This window comes from Trachinotus anak, unplaced genomic scaffold, assembly GCF_046630095.1.
Source record: "Trachinotus anak isolate AG129_WGS33_773 ecotype Australia unplaced genomic scaffold, CSIRO_AGI_Tana_v1 ptg000024l, whole genome shotgun sequence".
NCBI classification, from domain to species: domain Eukaryota; kingdom Metazoa; phylum Chordata; class Actinopteri; order Carangiformes; family Carangidae; genus Trachinotus; species Trachinotus anak.
Window position 1 is genome coordinate 6851933 of NW_027273875.1, and position 24153 is coordinate 6876085.

At 41.9% G+C, this 24153-nt stretch overlaps 1 protein-coding gene across 1 annotated transcript in view; it reads left to right on the forward strand.

Moving 5' to 3' along the window:
- Window positions 1-2081: 2081 nt before the first annotated feature.
- The window catches only part of LOC139607700 (ephrin type-B receptor 4a-like), a 36943-nt gene continuing 14871 nt past the window's right edge, over window positions 2082-24153 (forward strand). Inside the window, exons 1-4 of the mRNA XM_071460818.1 lie at window positions 2082-2499; window positions 2595-3094; window positions 20917-20987; window positions 23129-23410. Coding sequence (XP_071316919.1) covers window positions 3016-3094; window positions 20917-20987; window positions 23129-23410 — 432 coding nt within the window. The 5' untranslated portion in view covers window positions 2082-2499; window positions 2595-3015. The remainder of the gene's footprint in view (window positions 2500-2594; window positions 3095-20916; window positions 20988-23128; window positions 23411-24153) is intronic.

A 24153-nucleotide genomic window follows, 5' to 3' on the forward strand; every position in this document is an offset into this window, starting at 1 on the left:
CAGTAGTAAAACCAAAGCAGTGCAGGAATTAGGACAAATCCTAACTGTGCTATTTCTATAATTGATCACAGTAAATATTAAGATAAAGGAGTGTTGATTCTGAGTGAAGCAGAAATATAAGAATGAAACTTCTCTGTGTGTTTTACAAACCTTACTGTAGTCTAATGTTTGCACATTTGCATTATCCTTATTCTGACATTTGTTTACTATTTGGATGTGTCAAATTTTGGAAGATGCAGCATTGCACCAGTTGTCAGCACCATGTGACGATGTCAGTAGGATGGATAAATTGATTGTAACTCAGAGTTTCATCCAATTATTCTGATATTAAACATAAAAAAAAAAAACATAACAAAACAAGTTCAACCCAGAGAATAAGAAACACTGATCTTGCCTTGCCAAAATTAAACATTGGTCTGGCCTTGTTAGTGTGCTTGAATTGCTAATGTCTTGTTTACATTTTGTCATTTAAACTTAAAATTTGCATTTTCTCGTATTTATGCTGCTGTCTTTCCCAGATCTTCTTCAAAACTGATCCCATTCAGTTCCCCTTGAGGAAAACACCCATTAATTAAATAAGGAAATAGGCTGCGCGCTGCAATACTGATGTAACGAATCAGTGATATTATGGGTCTCATTAAAATGTGCTGTGTTCGGAATGGGTAGTTGCAGAAAGACCTGAACATTTCAGAGAGAGATGTCATAAAATGTACAAGTTTCAAAATGGCTAGTGAAGTGGCACAAATGCACGATAGCTAATGGCTTCTCATGCTGGAAATGCTAATTATGCAGAATCTATATTTTTCAGCATACAGCAAGAAACGGACATCTGCTAAAGGCAAAATGGCAGCAGGGTTGCATCAGGAGTCAAGTGATACACTAATTTAGTCTTATCTGTATTTTGCAGATTCCAGCTTCTTTGACTTCAACAGGAGAACACACACTATAGGCTATGTCTGGTCAGAAGTATCAGAGGTTATCAGCCCTGTCCTTTAAGGCCTTTATTTTTCAGTTGTGCAGCTCTGTGGCTCTGAGTTGCCCCACAGTTGGGAGCTATTTGATGTTACAGCAGACATATTTTAGTAAAGATGTAGTTGTTCTTTGGCAAGCATGCAGAACGAATACACAGTCTGCTTGGCCAACGTTGGCACATCACACTCAACCTGCAGGTTTCATCTTAAGGACACTTTACTGGAACAGCATGCCAGTACTTGCAGACTTAATTGTTTTTTTAGAGTCAGGACAATCAGAAATAGTGTAATAGTGTAATTGTCATCTGCTGTCAAAATAAAAGCATCGTCTCTTTGCCTTATTGCATTACAACCTGAGGTGTGCTTCATGTGGAAAAAAACTAGAGAGCTCCATTTTGGTTAGACAACAGAGAGAGGAACAATGAGGGCGTGCCACAGGATAAGTGGTCTTTCCGCCAGGGTTTTAGGTAGGAGTATGTATGAAAACTCTCAGAAGCACAGATATCTCCTTGTGGAGCTTGTGTAGATTTATTCGACCAATAGCTTTTATCTGGATCGCTGCACACTGCACACTCAAGTTCTCTCATCCACATGAACAAGCACATGATTGGCATGAAATTGGCATGAATTATTCCAAACAGCACTGTGGCATAGAAATTGTATCTACAATATGTTGTCTATGTAAGGTGGTTGTTTTCCTCTGTTGTGGTTTTGCATTTCTTTATGATCGTTTTGCATCTCTTATTTGTTTTATGCGTCTCTGTGGTAGTTTTATATATTTTTTTGCAGTTGTTTTGCATCTCTGAGATAGTTTTGAGTCTCTTTGTTGTAGTTTTGCATCTCTTTATGGTTGTTTTGTGTCTCATTTTGGTATATTTTGCCCCTCGGGCCCATGAGCCTGCGCTTGGTAGGCCTACTCACTAACCCATTAAAGCAAAATTAAACACAGCTGTTCAATCCTGAATTTTAGGAGATTTACAGCTTTCCAAATGGTTGGTCATCTCGGTTTTATTTTGAAGGCGCTCTCGGGAATTTCCGTATCACATCGTGCGCTCTTGACTCCGCTGTTATGGAAACGGGAGGGGGCGGAGCTTCACGGTGCCATCCGACTCCGGGTCTGATGCGGCGCTGAAGTCCTCGGTGGCCAGCTCACACTGCTCATCCGTACGAGCCGCTTCACAGCCACAACTTTCAGTCCCTGCGCTGCGTCCAGCCTGCTCGCTCCCCCGGGGCCCGGACTACACTCACTCTCCTTCAGTTTCAGTCTCATTTGTCCCGTAAAACCAGGCCAGGCTAGACCTGTCGCGCAAAATCCCCAACCACCTTTCGTGGATTTTTTGTTTCTCCCCCCCCCACCCCAACCCCACAGCCCAAAATAGTCTGGTGTTTGAAGCAGGGAGTGGGAGAAAAAAAAAAAAGAAAACTAAACATACTTTAGCGGATTGCTTGGCGAACAGGACGAGAAGATGTGGAAGAAGATGCGAACCGACTGGTGATGAGGATCATCTCTGCAACTAACAGCTGTGCAGTGAGGAGCCCTGCGGATCCAACCTGCTCGGTCATCGGGCTGAGACGGGGAATTTGGGGAGAAGTCGTGTGTGGAGCACAAAGAGCTTATTAAAGCCGAGGACACGACAAGTTTCAGCCGTGCAGCGCCTGTGCTGACCGGGGGACCGAGGTGTTGCATGAGCTGCGACGCGGTGCTTTGTTTCTGACTCTTGTTTGCTGCCGCGACACAAAGTTGGACAATACGGAGAAGTTTCCAGTCTGCCAGCAGTCTGCCAGCGATACCGGTGGCTGTGTCAGGAGCTGCACCGGACCGGGCTTTATGTTCACAGTCCGACGCACTGACAGCTGCACTTCGCCCGAGCGTGTTTTTCCCCCGCAGTGTTTTGACCACAGTGCGCGGCTCTCTGAACTGAAGTCCACTTTAAATGCGGACTGGTTTGCGGTCAGTGAGTGCACAGCAGAGCTGCCAGTGCCGCTTGATTTCCGAGTCAAGGCGAAACAGAACAGCTTGTAGTCACCATTTACTAACACCACTATGGAGCTGACACACTGGAGCATCGCCCTGCTGGCGTGCATCTTCCTGGACTGGGCTCATCTGGCTTCTGCAGAGGAAGGTGAGTCTGGGGTTTTTTTTTTTTTTTTTTTTCTTTCTTCAAATGCTGCCAAGACTTGTTTTCTGTGGTTACACGGCTGAGTGAGATGTCCAATTAGTATTACATCCTGTTCCTTAGCGAGAGAAAGTGCGCAAAAAGCACAAGGAATTTTAAAAGCATGCTACCCAAAGCATCACACAAGAAGTTGACCTAAATCTCTGGGGAATAATCGTAGAAATATCATAGCGGGATGTGACTGCAACCTCACTGATTAGAAGCACTGTGTGTTACTGGCATGGCACCAATCCCGAAATGAATGTCAATGTTCAGAGGAAGTGTGATTTTTCTCAGAGGGTTATTCAGTTTATTTTGAAAGAAATAAGAAGAGATCAGAAATAAGAGCGATATTGATTTTACCCTCCTGATATATTCAGGATGAGCATTTCTAAAGCAGTGTCACTATTAGTTTTCACTTTAAAGCCACCAAAAGGTTACTAGGCTGCTTCCTGGGGGGCCCTATACCAGCTTACCCTAAAATCAATACTAAAACATTCAGTGCATGGGGGCTAATATAGGGCTGGAGTGATTTCTGTGGGGGTGATCTAGAGATCTATATGATGCAATTTAGTTTTTACATTTAACTTGTGTCAAAAACTTTTAATGCCTTGTATCAAATATAGAATCAGGGTCATAATTTATATTTTCTGGCAGCAGATTTGACTTTATCGGGCAAATTGGCCTGGACCAGCGTCGTGAACCCTGGAGGGACAAATACAACTGAAAGACTGAAATTGTCTGTCAGGGCGTTAAAAGAAAAATGATGGTTTCAGTATAGTGCAGCATCATCAGTGTAACCACAGGGCCAATGTCTGGATAATTTGCTTATTGCAGGGGTGGATGACTGAGTTGTGTTTATTTGTCTTTAATCTCCTGCCACTCTGTCGTTTTGTGACATTAACAGAGGAGTTTCACTTTCACAGAGCGAACTGAAAACTGATTTGAGTTTGCTAAGAATGTTGCTGAGACAACTCTCCGTAAAACCTTTGATGGAAAATGGTCTTTGGAAATAATAGGTCTGTGTTTACTGAGGATCAAAGGATCACAACTGGGTTTCTTTAAGAGCCGTTGTACCTCAGGGTTTTTAAAAGTACCTTTCTGCTGTGTAGGCTGCATGCTGTAATGCTCCTGTGAAGGCTACTCTCTATTCTCCATCATGCTTTTTTTTTTTTTTTCTGGTTGGTACCGTTTGTGGCCAAAGTGACGGTGCGTCATTGTGGCATGATCAGCATGTTTTCTAGATGTTGTTTTCCCTCACTAGTTAGTCTAACTTAACGAAGAACGCGCATATAAAAAGTACAGACATTAATAGAATACAAAATGTTGACAAAACGACTATTTCTCTGGCTAATTTCCAACTGCTGGGCGAGGAAGCCTGTTTGTAACCTTAAGATAAATACATTTGTCATGAAAACAATAAGCACTTCAACAATGAACCTTTCCCCCAAGTCCGCTCTCCAGTCAGTACTTGTTGTAAACAGGAATGCCATGAACATGCAGGAGTTAACAGACACTGAGCAGCAGGAACACAAATCTGTCAGCTGCCTCTGGTTTGAGGCTGGACACTGTACGTTCTCCTGACGAGGGGGGGTCATCTGGCTTACAGTATGGCCTCCATAGACTGTACAACCACATCGATGTAGCACATGTGACATCACCCGTGGATTTCACAATGGTGTTTTTCAAACTTAGATTTGCCGTTTGTGCATACACACCCATCAGACGAAGACGCTAACTCACCGCAGCTACTGAGAGTCTGAATTCTTGCGGGAAAAACATTGTTGACTTTGTATTCCAGGAGAGAAGTCTGGGATTTTCCCAGACACTTAATTTTGGTCCGAGTTTTCTGGGAGCCAGGGATCAGGCCATTTGTGGAGCTGCAGCAGGTTTCCCAGCACAGCACCTGACGTCTGACTCAACTCAGACTCAGTTCTTCTGTTGTTTCCTCAGAGACATAGGTGATACTTAGCTTCAGATCTGTGAGCGGGGAGTGATGTCCTTTAGGTTTTTGCTGGCAGAATGATGAAACATGTCTCCCAGAAAATCCCTCAGAACAGTCACAGTTGACTCAGCTTTGTTTCCCTCTTGCTGATGTTCACAAGACGCTGGGTCTGAATAGGTGCTGCACTGGCATAATGTGGAGAACATGGGCGTAGACAGGGGCTGAGGGGCCGCAGCGCCTTCATTGACTGACTCCAGAACATCTGTGCCTCGCCAAGTGTGAACAAGATGTCTGGTTTCCATGTCTTGGGTAATGGCCCAGTCCTCTGCCTGCACACTCCGGATCATCCCTCCCCTTGTTCTCCACCGAGTAGGGATTCCTGTAATGAACTGATGGGAGGGCAGATGAAGCTAACAGCTGCCAAATCTCTCCTCCTTTTCCAACTAAAGGATAAATGACTCACTTACACACACCACTTGCTCGTTGAGCGCATGGATCTCTCTTCTTTCTGTCTGCATGAAGATTAAAACACAGACCTCTTGATCAGATAATTACTTTGGCTGGAAATTAATAACAACCTTTGGGTGGAAATTAGTAACGAGGATGCACACACATTGTCACACACACACACACACACACACACACACACACACACACACACAGTCTTGCACAGAAAAAACAAACTCTCTTACTCTGCCTCCCCTTGCATATAAAATATGCATCATATACAGAAAAGTATAACCAAGGCCTTAAACTGAAAAGGCAGAAGCGTTTTATCCAGTATTAATAAGTCTTACTAATGTAGCCCTACTACAATTTTAAAACATGTTTGAATTTATAAATGTAAGCTATAAAGATTCCCTATCCTCCCACACGCCGACTCAGCCTATAAAATACCCATTTTGTTTTTCTCGCTGCCCCTCTTTATTCCTTGCACACACAGTTTCTCTCTCTTACCAATGGCAAGATGCACCCAGCGACAAAGCACTGCAGTCTCTTCCACCTGTTCAGGCCCACAGCTTTAATGATCAACACCACTGTCAGAAGTGGTGTTCTGTCTCATGTCCATGGTGTGGTGGCATTTTAGAGAGCTAGCGCTCAGTAACCTAAGGTGCAGGATCATCTAAGGTGAAGTCAAGTGAAGTTTGCATTCAAACTTTCACAAAAAATGGCAAAAGAAAATATTTATGCGGATTTATGTGCGTTTCTATCCACATGATAAACTGCAGCTGAGGTGGCATTAAACCCTTGCAGAGGAAGAGGGCGCGACAAGGTGATGTAATTACAAAGCAGCAGTCCAACCTCAAACAAATTAAATGGAAAGTGTGGAAAACGTGTGTATTCATTTATTCATTTGAGGAAGATTATAGTTCCTTATGGTCCGTGCAGACCTGATATTTTACCTTTGCTGCAGTTTTTCATCTCGTCATTGCTGCACAAGCCTCAGTGACAAATAAGTCACATGCTTCATTTAAACTACGTGATCATGAATTTTCTGTTTGTCTGTTCTTGTTGCACTTTGTCACATTTCGCTTGTATCAATACACCACTTGTTCCACCTCAGCCAAGTGTAAAAATGTTTTTAGCAATATTTCCAGTCAAAGTTGTTTTTTCTATCACACTGTGATATTTTGGAGGATGACAATAACAGACTTTGAAATGCACAAAAAGGCTCTTGTTACATGTGTTCATGCAACTTGACCTCAGATCAGTGGTGGTGCAGAGATAGCTGAGATTCCGAAGTTGACGTGTGATTGTCTGCTGAGCCGTGCTGTCGAGTTAAGGCAGTGTCTCTTCAGCAAAGTTGTTTATATCTGGCGCGTACTCAGAGCATATAGTTTAGAGCAGCTTTGTAAAACCACCTTTCTTTGCACAGGCAATGGGGGGGGGGGGGGGGGGGCTCTTCTCCAATATGGTATGTAACTGCAGCTGTTCCCTCATCTTTTCACAATGCAACCAAGAGAGTGCAGCTGCCAGTGTAATTGTTCAGCATGGTCATGTCTTGTTGTTGGATTGAAAAAAACGTTGACGGCACTTTTTAGCTTCTGCTGATGGGAAGACGGGTGAAGTGTCGCCCTGTTTCCTGCAAACTTACAGTCGAGGTTTGTTCTCTCTGAAACCACAGCAACCCTTTACCAAAGAGGTGACGTTAATCTTTTGCTCGGCACTTGAAATGATCCATGTGCCTCCTCTATTCTTGAACAATGAGCTCACACAGCAAAGTAGAGGGACTCGGGGCAAAGTGGGAGTAATGAGATAACAGAGTAATAAATTCACGTTTCCATTCGAGTCACATGATTTAAAACGTATTGTTAAAAAAAAATCCATAGCCCATGATTGCCATAATAAAAGCTGATATATCGTTGACAAAGGTGCCCAAATTTTCCCACAAGCACAGACTGACTGAAAATCTTTGTGCAGTGCTGTTCACTGGCAGTCGTTGGATTGAAGGAGCTAGATCTGTAGCTCGCCTTAAACAAATACTGCAGCACTCACCGGTTGCTAATCTCCGGCCTGCTAAACAAAATGTAACAGGCCTCTGAATATGTATTCATGTTATCTGCTGATAGTAAACTGCTTTTAGGTGGAAGGCAAGATTGGGATCAACGCTCGAAAACTCTCCGAAAGGGAGTTCTCACATTTTGTGCTCCATCTGCTGTTTATTCTATCACCTCCTGGCTGCTCCATGGCATAACTAGCTTGATGAATAGCGTAATGCCTCGCGATCTAAACTAAAACTCGCTAAGTGTCTCAAATGCAGAAAGGATGTTTTTATCTCGGAGGCCTCACTTGAGCCTCAATCCCTTCTTTCACAGACATGTAGCCTTTTCTTTTGCTACTCTTTCCACGTCCTCTGTCTCCTTGATGTTTGACTGGTGCTATGCTGTTTTCTCTTGCTGACTGTCTCCCCTGCCGTGGAAATGTGGATCGTTTCCCAGAAATCCTTTTAAACGGAACCGATTTTTATAAGAAAGGGATTTGCATTTAAAGCAACCCCCCCCCCCCCCCCCCCTGAAAGCCTGTAGCCCATCATCCTCAGCACCTCAATCCGATGATTAGTTTCCTCAAGAGTTAAACAGGCATCCGAGTGCCACAAGTACTCTCAGTCCCTGTCTCTCTCTTCCTTTCCCCTGCTCTCAGAGAAGGATGCATATGGCAGCCGGGAATTGCAGGTGGATGATAGTTGAGCTCGGTGAGAGGATACACCCCCAGCCCATACATCCATGTCAGGCATTCACTTTGGAGAGCCAGTCTGTCCTCCACCCACACGCTACTCTCTGAGAGTGGGACACAATGGGGACAGGCTGCAGCGGAGAGGGAATGAGGCCACAGCCTATCAGCCATAAGCACCAAGGAGAATGGCACTTTTAGAGGGATGGGGGTTCTCTTTGAAGTGAGTCAAGGAGAGATGGGGAGACCGGCATGAGTCAACGAAACGGAAAGAGCAAGTGCAGGAAGGGCAAGGAGGGTGCAAGTATGTGCATGTCTGCTCACTGTATAATGAGCAAAGTATGTGTATTGCCTATTTGCATTCAGTAATCATACACACCTGCGGCAAGATATCTGAGATACTGTATATGTGATAGGCTGAATATGTGATTATAATGAAGGGATTAAAAAGGCCTTTAATTAGAGGACAACAACAGAGCAGGAGGTTTTTTTTTTTATCTCAGGTCCATCTTTCTCATTTATCTTGCACACTAATCACAGCCATTATTTGAGGCACACTGAGCGTTGTGTTGGGAAAGGAAAAAAAAAAAAAGAAATTTGCGAAGCGTTCCTACATGCCATTGTTGTCTTATGCCTTGTGATGTTTTTTGTAGCTACATTCAAAAATAGAAGGAAATCTTGAAGGGAAAAAAAGGCAACACGAGGCTGGAGAGACGGCTGAGGCTGGGTGTGCGAGAATTGATTAAAAAAAAGCAACCTAGATGTTAAAATTTCTCTGCTGGAAGCATGCACCATCAGTCGACGTGTTTCGATTTGAGTCTGGGATATTTTCCTCCCTGCGTCACAGGTTGACCTACATCTTGCGTTTGATATTCCGGGTTTTAAGTTAAAATGCAACTCACTCGGTTCGACGTCAGCCTAAAGAACACGTGCACATTTGCTTCCACCTTCGTGCGTGCATGCAGCTTCAGTATGTCTCCCAGGGCCTGCTTTCGTATACCGCACTGAACCCAGTGGGCTCTGCTATATACGGCATAACAGAGACATTCTTGCGCGCTAGCTGCCCTCCTACAGCTTGCACACGGCTAAGAGCTTTAAGAGGGAGTCATGCTCCGAAAAGGAACAGGTCAGTTCAGCTAAAGAAGCATTAAACACCTTTTTTTTAATTTATTTTTTTTATTTATTTTTTTTTTGGCAGTGTGCTGTCTTTATTTTTGAGGAGTGCTGCTCGCAAAATGTTCCTGTTGATTTTCTGGCTTCCATATTGCCATTGCTTCAATTGCAACTGATTGCGATCTCCACTCAACCCTATCCAATCTTTGAAGAAGAGTCATTATATTATAAAAGTGCGGCTCTGAAATTCAAACAGTTTGTAAACTACTGAACCCCCCCCCCTGCTGAAAACTCAAACTGGATGAAGCAGGAAAATGATGCTCTTTGTACTCTAACAAATGGCTTCACATCTGAAGATGAGTCGATTTTTTTAAATTATGTATGTATACAGTATATATTGGTCACGGCCACGCAGAGACCCAGGCGCGAGGCTTTTAGGAGTGATGCATGGACTGATAGAGAGAATTAGCTCTCAGCGTGTCTGCCGTTGGTTGAATATGAAAAAGTCTGATGTGTCAGAATAAAAGAGAAAATTCTCACAGAGTGTCTGTTCTCTTGTATCTCCACTCAGATGTGTCAATCCTTAGATGGTTTATTTAGCTGGAGTCTGCACTGCTAGCTTCATGCTGTCCACCTCCCACAGCAGATTAGTCACTGAAATCTGTGTGTGTGTGCGTGTGTCCGCCTTTGCTTTGGCAAAATAGTTTTTTTGTTTTTTTTTTCCCCAAAATGAATTGTAGACTCTGCTTTAGTGAAGGCTTTGATAAAAACTCTGTTTTAAGTACAGCAGTAGACATTTTTGGGGCTCATGGAGAATTCGTTAGATGCATCACAGCAGTAGATGGAGCTGTGTGGGGTTTTCATCAAGCCAGATTTGAAATAAGATAGGTCGCCTGTTATATATTATTTTATAGAAGTTCACATTTCCATGCACTTTGTGCTCCGAGAAATGGGAGTTGATTTAGCTGCTGCAGCTGTATAGTATGGTATATGATTTCAGCCCTGAAGACACTAACTGCATACTATACACTGTAACATGTTGGAGCAGATCCCAGTCTTTTGTTTTCATGATTAAATGACACAAGAGACAAACATGCTAATAATTAATCAATAGTTATCTAACTGGCTAACTCTCTGGTCTAATGATTGAAAGACAGAGCAAACAGGAGGGGGGTGGGAGTCTCCTCTGCTGGTTCGGAAGATCATCCCAGATTTCACCGCTGTGTGACTCCAGAGTGCCCGTCCTGCAAGGGCGTCGGCCTGTGACCGACTCCAACCTCAGCTTCCCTGTAGACAGGAGAAGGCGGGAGGATCCTCTTGAAGAAGAGATAGAGAAAGTGTTTGAAAACAAGCACGTAACCCGCACTTTCCCATGGTGCTCATTCGCTGATGGCACACAGCTCAGCTCTGTGGCTCTCGCAGACAATCAGCTGCCCTCAAGCCTTCTCTAGAGGAGATAGCTTAACTTTAGGCTAGCTGGTTTGTAGAGAGCAGTTTTGACCAGTGAGTGTGATAATGTGTGATAGCTCGCAGCCATAGAGCAGAGAGGTGCCTGTATTAAGTTGTCAGACCTGAATTTGGTTCATGAAGCTCTTGGTGCTGTAGTAAAAAAAACACACATGTACTAACAGATGTCTATCTTATGCCACAATGTGCTGGTTTAACCTGTGTCACTGTGTCAGCCTGAATGGAGTGTAAGTTATATGTGAGAGGTCCTTCAAAGATGATAGACGATCTTTTCTGTTGCACGACAAACTGAAAATGCGACGTTTGCCTGTTTGCAGTCAGACATTGAAATGTGTCGTCTCATCAGCCAACTCTGATCACACATGTAAACTGTCCAAGTGTCATTTCCCGATGTAAAAAACCTTTTCTAAGTGGATGAGCTTGGAGTTTTTGTTTACCTCATTTTCTTTCCTCCTCTACAGTTATAGAGGAGGTTGACTGTAGACTTTGACAGCATCTCGCAAAATAAGACCAATTACCAAAAACATGCCTCGAAAGAACAGAAACAGAAATTGTCTTTTAAAACACCAAAGTGCTGAAATGTACTGTGCAGCACACATCTATTTACCAAGGCACTTGCCTTTCAATCACGCAGCAGCAAGGTCTTTGAAAAGAAATGATATACGTTTTTTTTTTGTTTTTTTTTAGTTTGGAAGAGGCTACAACATGAGTTCAAAGATTAGAAGATGTGTAAAGCTCACAAAAACAAGGCATTCCTTGCCTGGTTGCATTTTTGCAATGCAACCAGGCATTAAAAACAATATTGTGGAATTAAAGTGTATTTCCTTAATTCAGTCAGGCTCTGGCAGTATAACTGTGGACATACAGTATCGAAAGATAAAAATTTCTCTGGCTACACTAATCGATACACGTGACCCACATTTTAAGGAGCATCCGTCCTCCCAGCTACAGCAGCAAGAACAGGTGGCGTTTAGTCTGGTGTAGGAAACTAGATGATACAAAAACTGTATGGTGGGGAAATATCTTTATATATTTATTTAGTTTTACATTTTACACATTTACTTGATTTAGTTTAGTTGAGGAGCACGTGGCTTATGGTAACTCATCTGAGACCTGGAATTTAAGGCAAAGAAATAAAGGAAGAGGAAATGAGCTGAAACAATAGGAGTAGAATGATAAATGTGGGAGAGGAGTCTGGTTTCGAAGGGTTAAAACACTGTAAGTAGAGCTGGAGTGACTTGATTGACAGAAGATTAGACAGACGATTGTCATAAATAATTGTAAATGGAATATCTTTGGGACAAAAAAAAGACATTTTGAAGACGTCATGTTGGGCTTTGGTAAATTATCATGGCAATTTTCACATTTCCATCTGACATTTTATGAACAAAAACAATTAATTGATAATGAAAGTCCTGGAGTTTCATAATGAAATTAGTCTCCAGATGGAAGTGGAAATGAAATGAAATCCAATGGCCCACCTCAAACACAAAGAGATCACACACCACTGGTCTGCCTTCGAGCTAATGTGGACATCATCATCTCATCTCTTCCCTCTTTTTACCTCACAGTACTCTTTATTTCAAGGCAGCATTGCTTGTGGAAATGCAGAGATTTTTGAAAAGAGCAGTATACCCTCTCAAAATTTAATGACTTTTAACTTTTTTTCAAAAAAGAAGGTCTTTTTAAGTTTTCCTTTGTAATTCATTCCTCCTCTTATAGGATTCTGTATCAGGAAGCCACCAGGGAGTTGGTGTAGCCTGCAACAATGTTCTCAAGAAGCCAGTCAGTCGGGTTATTTTTAAAGAGGGCTTGAGAAAGCAGTGCCCCTAATTGGAAGTAGCAGGAGGTGAATTCACTCAGTGGCAGATCAATACTCCAAAAAAGCTGAAATATGCTGTAAAGGAAGGTAATTTATTCAATCATGCTGTATGAGAGATAGCGCTGAAAAGTATGTGTTTAAAGTTTGAAGTTGTTTAATGTGTCCACTTGCAGTCTAACTCAAAGAGATTACATTTTTCTTCCCTTCCTTGTCTCTTGTTGGGAATTTAATCTTAAAATCTACTGCTTTTACTTCTCCATGCTAATGTCAGTCAGATCCTGGTCTACACAAACATAAAACAGCAAACACTTCCTAGAATGACATTATAATCTATTGTCGGACGGCCCTACATGTCACCTATAATGTTCATTATTCATCTAGTTCAGTCTCTTTTACCTCACAGCGATGTGCCTTTTGTTTGTCTGAGGGGAAAAAGGCTGTTAAGAGTCCAAGATGCTGGTGGGTTGCTTAGCAGTTGCCACTACAGGTCAACACTCGCAACTCGTAGGCGGCAGTCTAAAAAGGCTCTGAACCAAATCCTCTTAACCTTGACCGCTCATTTCATGTTGAAAGTCAAAACTTTTTAGATCACTGTGATTAAAGTAAATATTCTCTACGAACTTGTGTGACTCAAATAATGCAATAGTTATTTCCTTCTACTTTATAATTTATTAAAAGGGAGTAGCACCGGATCATACCTGTATTAGTCTACATTTGTTTTGTGCTCCAACACCAGGGAGAAGCTTTGTTAAAGCCTATCTGATACACAGGTGTGTTCGCAAGAATTAGGAACGACTAGAAACTGAAAAAGTCTAAGCATTGTACTGATTTTATTAATAGCCGAGGAAGAGATGTCACCTGATCTCTCATGCAAGCTCTGGAGTGTGGACTACTGAAAACACACCTTCAGCTGGGAGTGATTAATGTAATGATTCTGTCGGGTGAGTCTCTGCTGGTCTTGTAAACTCAATCCAAAGCATTCAGAGGTCAGGTATCGTAGACCTTTGCTCAATCCTCTGTGGTTCAGGTCAGTCAGTTTGATTCATAGCAATGTTGATCCTCTCCAGTAGCATCTTTGGGTTATGTCCAGTATGAAGCTTCCTCCCTAACTGGGTCACATCCTGTCCTGGGACAGAGACCAACCACAGCACTTACTGATACACATCCCCTGCAGACAAGACAGAAGAGAAGTGTCAGAGATGAACACAGTTTATTCATCTCACCTTTGCTCCTTTTATCTCACTACTCCGTGACACAAGCTAAAAGCAGCTGAGACTTTTGTTTTACAGTAGAGCCCAGTGCCCCCCCCCCCCCTAAAACAGGAGACGGGAAGGGGACAGGAACCACAGGAAGCTGAGGTCTAATCCCACTAGACACAACTCTTGTCAAAGACACACAAACACTGTTCTCACACACACACACACACACACACACACACACACACAGCCGGTGCATGTCTTTCTAAACATTTACGTTCACACACACATGAACCTACACTCACAAATACAACACGAGGAAGCTGACACGTGAAGGAAAATAATATTTTCTTTTCATTTGCATTCTTCATGTGCAGCATGGTAGATAACCTGAGTGCCAAGGACGTGCAAAATTAGCATTTTAAAAGATTAAGCGACAATATTTTTGTAGCATTTGGTCAGTAACAACTGGAGGACAATCACTACAGTACAATGAAGATGATAAACTTGTAAAGGAATTATGGAATGCTCCAAAAGCAACAACAACAAAAAAAAAAAACAACTTTACTGACTGTTCTAGTAGCAGCTTTAATCCCTAAAACAAAATCAAAAAATGTCCAAAATTAGGGATTTTTTTTTGAAAGATTGTTAAAATATTTTGACATTTTGAGAAATAGGCCTTCATGTATTTACTTTCATGCCAAGAGTTAAAGAGGTTAGAGAATCCCACTCTCTTGTCTGTACTATAAACATGAAGCTACAGCCAGCAGCTGTTTGGCTAAGCTTTGCACAAAGACTGGAAACGAGGCAAACAGCTAACTCTGTCCAAAGGTAACAAACTTCTTCTACCAGCACGGATGTTTGGATTTAACCAACAAGATACACCATGTTGGCTGGTGAGCTTTAGAGCTGCTGGAAGGTGATTTGGACAGACCCAGGCTAGCTGTTTCCCTCTGTCTACAGTCTTTGTGCTAAGCTAAGCTAACCATCCAGACATAAGAATGGTATCGATCTTCTCATGTTATTCTTGGCAAGAAACCAAATAAGCTTTTTTTTTTTTTCCAGGAATCTAGAAGTATTCCTGTAATTTTAAATGTGAAACATGGAGGATATCAAATTGCCTGAGGCACCAGAACATCCCGTAAGCATGTCTGATTTCAGGGTATTGGCTTTGCAAAATGTAAAACATATGGTGGCTTCAGCCCCTCAAACATATGACGTTCTGAGCGAAACCTGGAGGACATTAACCCTCCTGTCAAGGAATTTTTTCTGTACTGCAAGAAACTGGTCAGACCTTCATGTCGAGCATTGGAAGGCAGCAGCTTTAAGTCCCAAACCACCAAAGAAATATTATGCAAACATATGTGATTCCTCTGCTTAGCAGTTTCTGAATTATTACATCTCTGCGTCTTGTATTGATTAAATCACTGGCTCATCATTACTCAGTTATTACATGCAAACTGTATCAATGTATGTTGGGAAGATACGATATAAAAGGAAAGTATTGAGCGTAGAGAAAAGCATCATAATGATGCAAAGACTTCACGGCTTCATGTTAGCCAACCTGGCATGTGTATACACACTGAGAGCAAGCAGCCTAATGAATGTAGCTGTAATATTGGCAGATAAAATGATAAGCCAGTCTGATTTTTATGCATATGCCATCTGTAAATCTCAAACTTTCCAACATCTCTTCCTCTTCGTACATTTCTGGCATTCATTATCCCTGTTATTCCCCTCTGTCTCCATTTCTCTAGGTGTATGAGGGTAATTGGCACTCTGTTTCTTTAATTAAAATGAGGTCTAATTGTAGCTGAAGCAGGGCAAATGTTCATATGCCTATAATTTCCCTATCACACTCCAGAGCCTCAGAGAAAGTGGAAAATCGGGAGGGAAATGGCACACAGTGTAGAAATTAACACAAAAGTGGACTTACTTAAAAAAAAAAAAAAAAAAAAAAATCAGATCAAATGGGTCCCGCTCTCGAATTTGAGTTCATTTGTCTAAAGCCTGAAAACAGCTATACAGAAAATGAAGGTGTAGTATTTGCCATATAGTCCCCCTTTGTCAAAAATACAAAGTAAGGTTTTGCATTTCAAAAGAAAACCTTGTACAACACCCTCCATTGTTATCTGCTTTTCATACAGAAAACTTAATACCTTTCCCTCTGCTGCACTCTTCCAGCGTGTGCTGTGATGAAAGAAATCAACTGTACTATGTTGTTTTTGATATCTCAATTCACCTACTCCTGACTCACCTCTCCCTGTCTTGGATAATGATTCCTATTTCTAATATGATTTTTCATAATTGTAATTGCAAGGCTCAGTCTTGGTCTTCTTGACAGCGCCAGTATCAGTTTAGTCTCCTCTGGTGTCTCCTAATGTGGACAATTGTACAGTCATTACTGTACAATAGTTTGTTTTGGGTTTTAAATATGGCCAGATGACGAAATATTCATTGTTTCTACATTTTTCTAGCACTCGGGGCAATTTTCCGGCGGTGGGTGGCCACCGCTTCTGGAAGAATGTAGGGGAAACGCTGGCTTCCTTTAACAGGGCTTAAGCCTGAATCTACTTGGGTGAAAGGCAAGGCCATGCCTGCACATAATAGAAACACTCACGCTCACGCATCCTGTCTCATAAACCTTAATGATAGAGCAGCGATAAACAGTGATTACTAAGCCTGAGGCCTGGTGTTTCTTTTCCACTGCTTCAAAAAAAAAAAAAACAAAAAAAAAAAGACCACCATCTGAAGAAGAAGAGACAGGTGTTCATATGAAAGGTGGAGACGAGGCAGTCTCCACGTTGCAGCCTGAGTATTATGAAGGTGTTTTAAATTATGCTGGAGTGAACTCGAGGCAGGCTAAATACAGGGAAAGCACCGGCCTGAATATTGCCACCCAATTATCCTCCTCATCCACATCTCTCCTCTTTTTTTCTCTTCTCTCTGAAGACTTTCTTTTCTTCCTCTTTATTGCCTCAGATTGTTGTTATAAAGCTGGTGGGCTTCTGTGGTTTTGAAGTGGAACGGGGTGAGGAGCATGTTTGTGTTTCTGTACACAGAGCTTGCACAGAGACAGTAAAATGAGTAGATTGTGAAAGAGAAACCGGGAAATACAGAAGGAGAAGTCATTGATTAAAGTTACATTCACCATCTACCCCTCAGCGTGATATAATGACGGACCTGCTGCATATGCAGCACTGATGATTAGTAATGTCATGTCATTGCTTTCATGTGCTGCGCGTGAGGTCAGGTCACACAGGCGATGAGAACGAGAAAATGGCACTGGGCTGGAACACGCTGAGAAAAATTTAAGTGATTTGGCTTTATGACAGAGAGTGGCATTGAGAAGGGGATGAATTCTGTGTGTGTGTGTGTGTGTGTGTGTGTGTGTGTGTGTGGGTTGTTCACTGAGGAAATGTATTAAATTAGCAGGAGCTAAGATGTGAGCAGCTGTGGGCGTGATTGAGTGATCATTGAAATCATTATAGAAAAAAACGAGGATATAAAGACTCAGATATTAATAGACAACAACACTAGATATTGTCCACTTCCAATACTTCGTCCTTTTATGGGTTTTGTTTTAAAATGTTTATGTGAAGCAGTTAAACATGTTTTATTCTGAAGGAGGAATAGCATTGTTTTACATCCTCATAATATCCAAATATCCCATGCTGAGTGCTGAGTCCGGCTTGAATAGACCTGATCTCTAATCACTAAAACGTCCGTCAGTTTTGAACAACGGTGTCCGACTCTGACGTCTGACTCGGATTCTGTTTTATCTGTGAGATTCTTCTTCATGTGTATTTCATTGGGATGTGGGTTGGTAAGTGGTGAATGTGATTGCCTCTCATTTCCACAGGATCACAGAGATTAGAAACTGTGGGCGTTGCAGTTATTTTTGTAAAATACTACAAGTGTTGATGTTGAACGGTGTTGTGCAAAATATATTCATCTGTGTAAAAGGTTTTCTCAACCCTCCTCCTCTCCTGTCTTCTGCACAGTCCACACGAAGCCCACTGTAATAATTAGGATGTGTTTTATTGAGCAGGCAGTAGAGGTAACATGCATGCTGATGTTTTACAGGATTAAAGGTCATTCAGGATGAAACTTTGGGGCTGGAACTAATCTTTTTTTTTTTTATTATTGATTAAGCTATCTATTATTTTTTGATAAATGCTCATCAATATTTCCCAGAGCCCAAGGTGATGTCTTCAAGGTCTTCTATTCTCCAACCAACTCGGAAAGCAGGAAGCATGTGAAAATCTGGATCTAGACTGATCAGCTATTCAATTATTGTGTCAATCAACTCTGTTAATGGACCAACCATTTCACAGCTACTTAAGTTTTGGGCTCATGAAATTGAATTTCCAGACAATGGGAAACATTTCTGGCGGAGGTGCTGTAGACTGAATTCTGTGCAATGCATTTCAATTTTCAGCATGAAGATAGCCACAGATAATAATTCATGATTTCATCTCTGAAATTGTAAACCAGTACGACTGGAACTCGACAAATGCCAAAAGCCATCATTAAAGCAACAGAAGACGTCTTATTAACTCCGAACTACAGGGCTGTCTGGCCTCACATTTGGATGATCACAGATGGAAATCTGTGTTTTAAAATCTGACACTTGATTTTGACACACATGTATTCAGAGCAAATATTTTGGACAACAAAGCAACATGTCAAAACAAGTAGGAGGTGGAAACGACACATCTTTGAGAAAAGCAACAGTTTGGCCTCATCCAGGATTGAGAGTGAAGCATTTCTCAGATCATTTTGTAATGAATGTATAAACCGATTATTGTGCTGAGTTTTCCAGTTACAGTTAAATAAACAGACAACAACGCAAGGAACTGAGTCTTATTTTAAAGTATAGATTTCATGGGATTTCAGGCAGTGTAACATTTTTTATGTGGAGTATTATCACTAAAATCAATCAGTGTGGTGGAAAAAATACAAACCCCTAGAGACCACAATTTGAGAGAAATAAAACCATAAAAGAAACCAGGGAAAAGATGCTGTTTTTATCGTGGATTTGTATTGTGTTTCTCTGTGTGTGTGTGTGTAGAGTGTGTATTAGTGGGGTTATGGGATGTTGACTTTACTGCCGAACCTTATATTGGTAGCCTAATTCAACAAAACATCTTAATAACCCCAATGATAAACTCTCACTGAAACCTCCATTTCCTCCAGGATCCATTTTCATGCAAGCGCTCTCCTTGATCATGGCACACAGGAGAGTTGCATTAAATCCTGTTTATTGGTAAAACCAAACTGCCTGACCCTTGAGATGAGCTTCTGCAGGGAACACGAAGGGCTCTAAAAGCAGTCTGTGACAGAAACCTCACCCCGTCACTATAAATATGAGTCATGATTTAACAGAGACGATCTGCTAAGACAGCTAGGGGGAGAAATGATGTCCTCACACAGAAAGAAGTACCATCACCTGCACCTAGCTGTGCTTCAGCTGACATGCATTTCAGCTCCTGGACATGAGTGGGATGCTGAATCATAGCAGGACTCAGATTGTTTGTTACAAAATAAGCAGTTCTATTGTAATCACAGATAGTGACTGGAAGGGCTTAAATTCAGCAAGTGTTCAGACCCCTTTAATTTTTTAATATATAATTCATTTTGCTCTTATCAGTCTACACTCAAGTTCCTCATAATGACGAGGTGAAAACAATTTGTTACAGAATTATTAATAAAAAATCTGAAATATCACATTCCCACGAGTATTCAGACCCTTTCCTCAGAGGTTACAGCCGTCTTCTGCCTTCTTCAGCCGTCTTCTTGGGTATGATTTTGCACATCTGGATTTGGGGATTTTCCGCCAGTCCTCTCTGCAGATTCCCTCAAGCTCTGTCTGTCGGTTGAGGACCCTCGCTGGACAGCCATTTTCAGGTCTCTCCAGGGATGTTTGACTGGGTTCAAGTCAGGGCTCTGGCTGGGCCCCTCAAGGACATTCACACAGTTGTCCCTGAGCTACTTTTGCATTGTCTTCGTTTTGTACTCAGGGTGACCTGTTGGAGGGTGACCCTTTGGCCCAATCTGAGGTCCTGGCTGCTCTGGATCAGGTTTCCATTAAGGGTATCTTTGTGCTTTGGTCTGTTCAGCTTTCCCTCAACCATCCCCAGTCTCCCTGTCCCTGCTGCTGAAAAGCACCCCCACAGCCTGATGCTACCACCACCATGCTTCACCACTGGGATGGTTTCCTCCACACATGACGCTTAGAATTCAGTCTTGGTTTCATCCTGTCAATCCTGTCTCTGAGCTCTGCTGACAGTTCCTTCATCTGGTGGCTTGGTGTTCGCTCTGATACGCACTGTCAGCTGTGAGACCTTGTATAGACAGGTGTGTCCCTTTCCAGATCATGTCCAGCTAACTGAACTGACCACAGGTGGACTCCAACCGAGGTATACAAACACCTCAACGACGATCAAGAGAAATGGGAGGCACCTGAGCTGAAATTTCAAGTGTCATAGCAAAGGGTCTGAATACTTATGTCAACGTGATATTTGGGGTACTGAGTGTAGACTGGTGAGGGATTTTAGCACAAGACGGCAACATAACAAAATGAAAAGTGAAGGGGTCTGAACACTTTCTGAATGCACTGTGTGTGTGTGTGTGTGTGTGTGTGTGTGTGTGTGTGTGTGTGTGTGTGTGTGTGTGTGTGTGTGTGTGTGTGTGTGTGTGTGTGTGTGTGTCTGGTTGATACCCTTGTTCCCACTACTTGTCCCTGCTCTCTGTGGACAAAAGCAGAGTCTTTTCAGCAGGTTGAGTGTGACCACAGGCATGATGTGTCTCTGGGAACACGGGGGACATGGGGGGAGTAAAAACAAACATAAGAGTGAAAAACTGTTTCGGGGTAGTGGGAATGTTCCTGTAGCTGTAATTTGACTGGTGAAACTCCATCTTCTAACCTAATCCCAGTATAAACGAGCTTAAGACCGGAAATACGTTCACTCTGTGATTTTTACATTCATCTGAATGTTTCTCTGAATCTAAATGAGAGTCATTTTTATGTTTCCCGCTGTGAGTGATATTATATTTTTTATCTTTTTCACAGAGGCTCTGATGAACACTAAGACGGAGACTTCTGATCTCAAATGGACCATCTTTTCACATGCCAAACCTGAGGTATGTAACCCCAACTTCACTCTGTTATCTGTATTCCTAACACAGGCCTTGTGGTGACTGGGGATTTTTGGCTTCCAGCTGTTCCTTTGTTACTCTGGCTATAAAAGAGCTCCTTATATGGCAGGTAACTGACAGAATAAAGGAGACGCCAGAGTGAATGTGGGATTCAAAGTATATTGAAAGCAGATGCTTTGATATATCCCATCAACCTTGGAGTTGGAGTCACTGTCTGCCCACAATTTTGAATACTGCAGCCAGAAAAAGACATATTTGTAACTCGATCAACTGAAGAGTGGTTGCTAGGGTATTTTTGCCAGCGTCAGTGACCAAAACTGCTCAATTTGCTGATGTCTCAGAAGGAAAATGGTTACAGTAATTGGCGGGGAGATTTGTGGAACTGGACAGAAATACTCAACAAATGTGTCTGTGCTTTTGATTAAGACCAACAATCTCTAAATAGTTTGAGCAGCCGTTATCATTTGAAGCAGTTCATCAAACGCTTCACATTGTCAAAACATGGGCTGGATTGTTTTTATATGAAACTACAGAGAATAAAACTGTGATGTAGTCAATGATGACGGTGCCATGAGCTGCCTGCATCAGAACAGATATTAAAGGATTACTATATGGTTATTTTTAGGTATAAAAGCTCTGGTAGTAGTAGATATTTATGGCTTCTCTATTTCAAAAGTACTTGAACATCATTTTTAAATGTGAGCTGTTGCAAATGAGTTGCTGCCCTCAGGCCTAAGAATCGGGGAATTTGGGGCAGCTTGGTTTAAAAAATAGATATAATGAGCGACATGTGTTGGTTAAAACGCTTTGTCGACCCCTCAGCCTCAGGTCGTTGTAATAGTAACGCTGTTAGAACAAGAACAGGCACAGTTGGAATGGCCATCAGTCATAACGGGGTAAATCCCGGCGGCCCGCTGTGGACTGGTTCCTGTGTCCAGCTGCCAGGTGAACAACTTTTCCAGTGGAAACCCTGATTTTTTTTTTTTTTTTTTTTTTCCAAACTCCTAAAATAAAAAGTAGTAAAGAATTGGCATTTGAAGACTCGTGTTGAATGTCTGTTTGCTGCAGTGGATGTGTTGAGATCTTTCACTTCAACAAAATTTGCCCAGATGTGCCCAAACTTTTACATACAACTGCGTATAACTATGGTATAAACCATACATCTCTATAGTTATACCTCTTCTCTTATTTGCTTTCAATTTATCTAAATTATTTTTGTCAAATCCAGGTGAGCCCAGTGGGATGTTTTGTGCATCTTCATCACAGAAAATATTTTGTTCTCAGAAATATGTGCTGCCAAAGTCCATCATATTTAGTTTTTGGGATTAGAAAGGAAGTTCTCCCTTCAAGTGCTTCAGACCTGGCTCTCAGTGCTCTGCTGCACTGTAATTCATTCAGACTAGTATTCTGCCTCACTCAACACATCATCTGCAAATGGATTTTTAAAGATTTACATATTTACATAACTGAATTTCTGAGCCTCAAGTTCAGCAAATCTGCTAAATTCTGCCCCGAGTATGTTAATTTCCTGCTTGTTTCCCGCTCTTGGGAACATAGTGGTGGTGAACATGTTTGCTGTTGACTCAGAATTCAGACATGAAAGCATTTTTCACTTGTATTTTGCTCCCCAACAAATGTAGATCTCTGTGGAGGGTTTTTTAGTTCATATACAGAATATTTGTGGTATCCTCTACTGTATTCCTTCTTGCATTTTAGTCTAAAAGTGTGTTTAAGGGGTGAAGCTATGTCTGTCTTGGATGCTGTGTGCAGTTGTGTGCTCTGTTTGACAATTGAGACTTGTATTCCCACTAGCTGGGCTGCAGCTCAGCAGGAGGAATGATTTAACAACCCAGATTCAAATGTGGGCTGGATCAAAATCCACACCAGGCCAGAGCTGTCTCACAGGCCTCTGACAGGTGCATTACAGCAGAGGGCCAACAAATAATTGCAACATTATTATGATGAACGGCACTTTTAATGTGACCAATTATATAAAGACGATAGTGAAAGTCTTTATAGGACAATTAAATATTCTCTGGGCTCACAAAAATGTTCTCAAGGTTTCGGGCTCATATGTCACTTTAACGTGCGACCTGACAGCCCTTTGTTCTCGTCTTTGCCCGCAGTGGGAGGAAGTGAGCGGTTTAGATGAGGAGAACAACAGCGTGAGGACCTATCAGATCTGTCAGACCGACAGCTCATCCAGCCACTGGCTGCGCAGCGGCTTCATCCAGCGACGAGGAGCGTCTCAGGTGTACGTGGAGCTGCGCTTCACCATGATGGAGTGTTCCTCCAGGAGCACCCACCACCGCAGCTGTAAGGAGACCTTTAACCTCTACTACTACCAGGCCGACTCCAACGAGGCCACGGCCTCTTACCCGCCCTGGATGGAGAACCCGTACACCAAGGTACGTCCAGACGCTAAAGTTCAAAACAAATAAGTCACAGCCTGCATTTTCTTACCGAAATCATTATTACTTAATGACTTCTGTTTCTCTGTGGTTGATTCAGGAATTAAACATTTTATTCATAATATTTTTATTTATTTAATTTAATTTATACTACTCCACCTATTTTACATATGAAGTTCAGTTTATTTATATTATTATTTATTCATGATTAGTACCACCCAGCCTGTGAGAACCACCATTAATTTTAAGGCTGAACCTAACAAATATTTTCATGATCATTTAACCGATTAAGCATGAAAAGTTAAACACGCAGCCCAAAGCCATAACTTTGATTTACTTGTGTTTTCTGATGAACAGTCCAGGGCCTAAAGATATTTAAGTATATCTTTAAGCATGAAATATATATGCGAAAAAGCAGTAATAGTAAATTCTCACACATGAGAAGCTGTAAACATAAAACTTTTACAAAAATGCTGATTTATTTTCTGATGAGCTGACAGTTTTCAAATCAGTTCATTGACTAATCATTGCAGCTCTAATTAATCATCTCAGTCCCAAATAACCCTTATGATGTCACCCATGTTGTCTTGGATTAAGCTTGAAACTGAATTCTTTTAACAGACAGCTTACGTTACAGACTGAGGGTGTGGAGTATAAAGCATGAGGCAATTTACCGGGCAAGGAGTGTTTAAAAAAACAAGTCACATCATGCCAAGTGTAGAATCCAGTATTTTTATTAT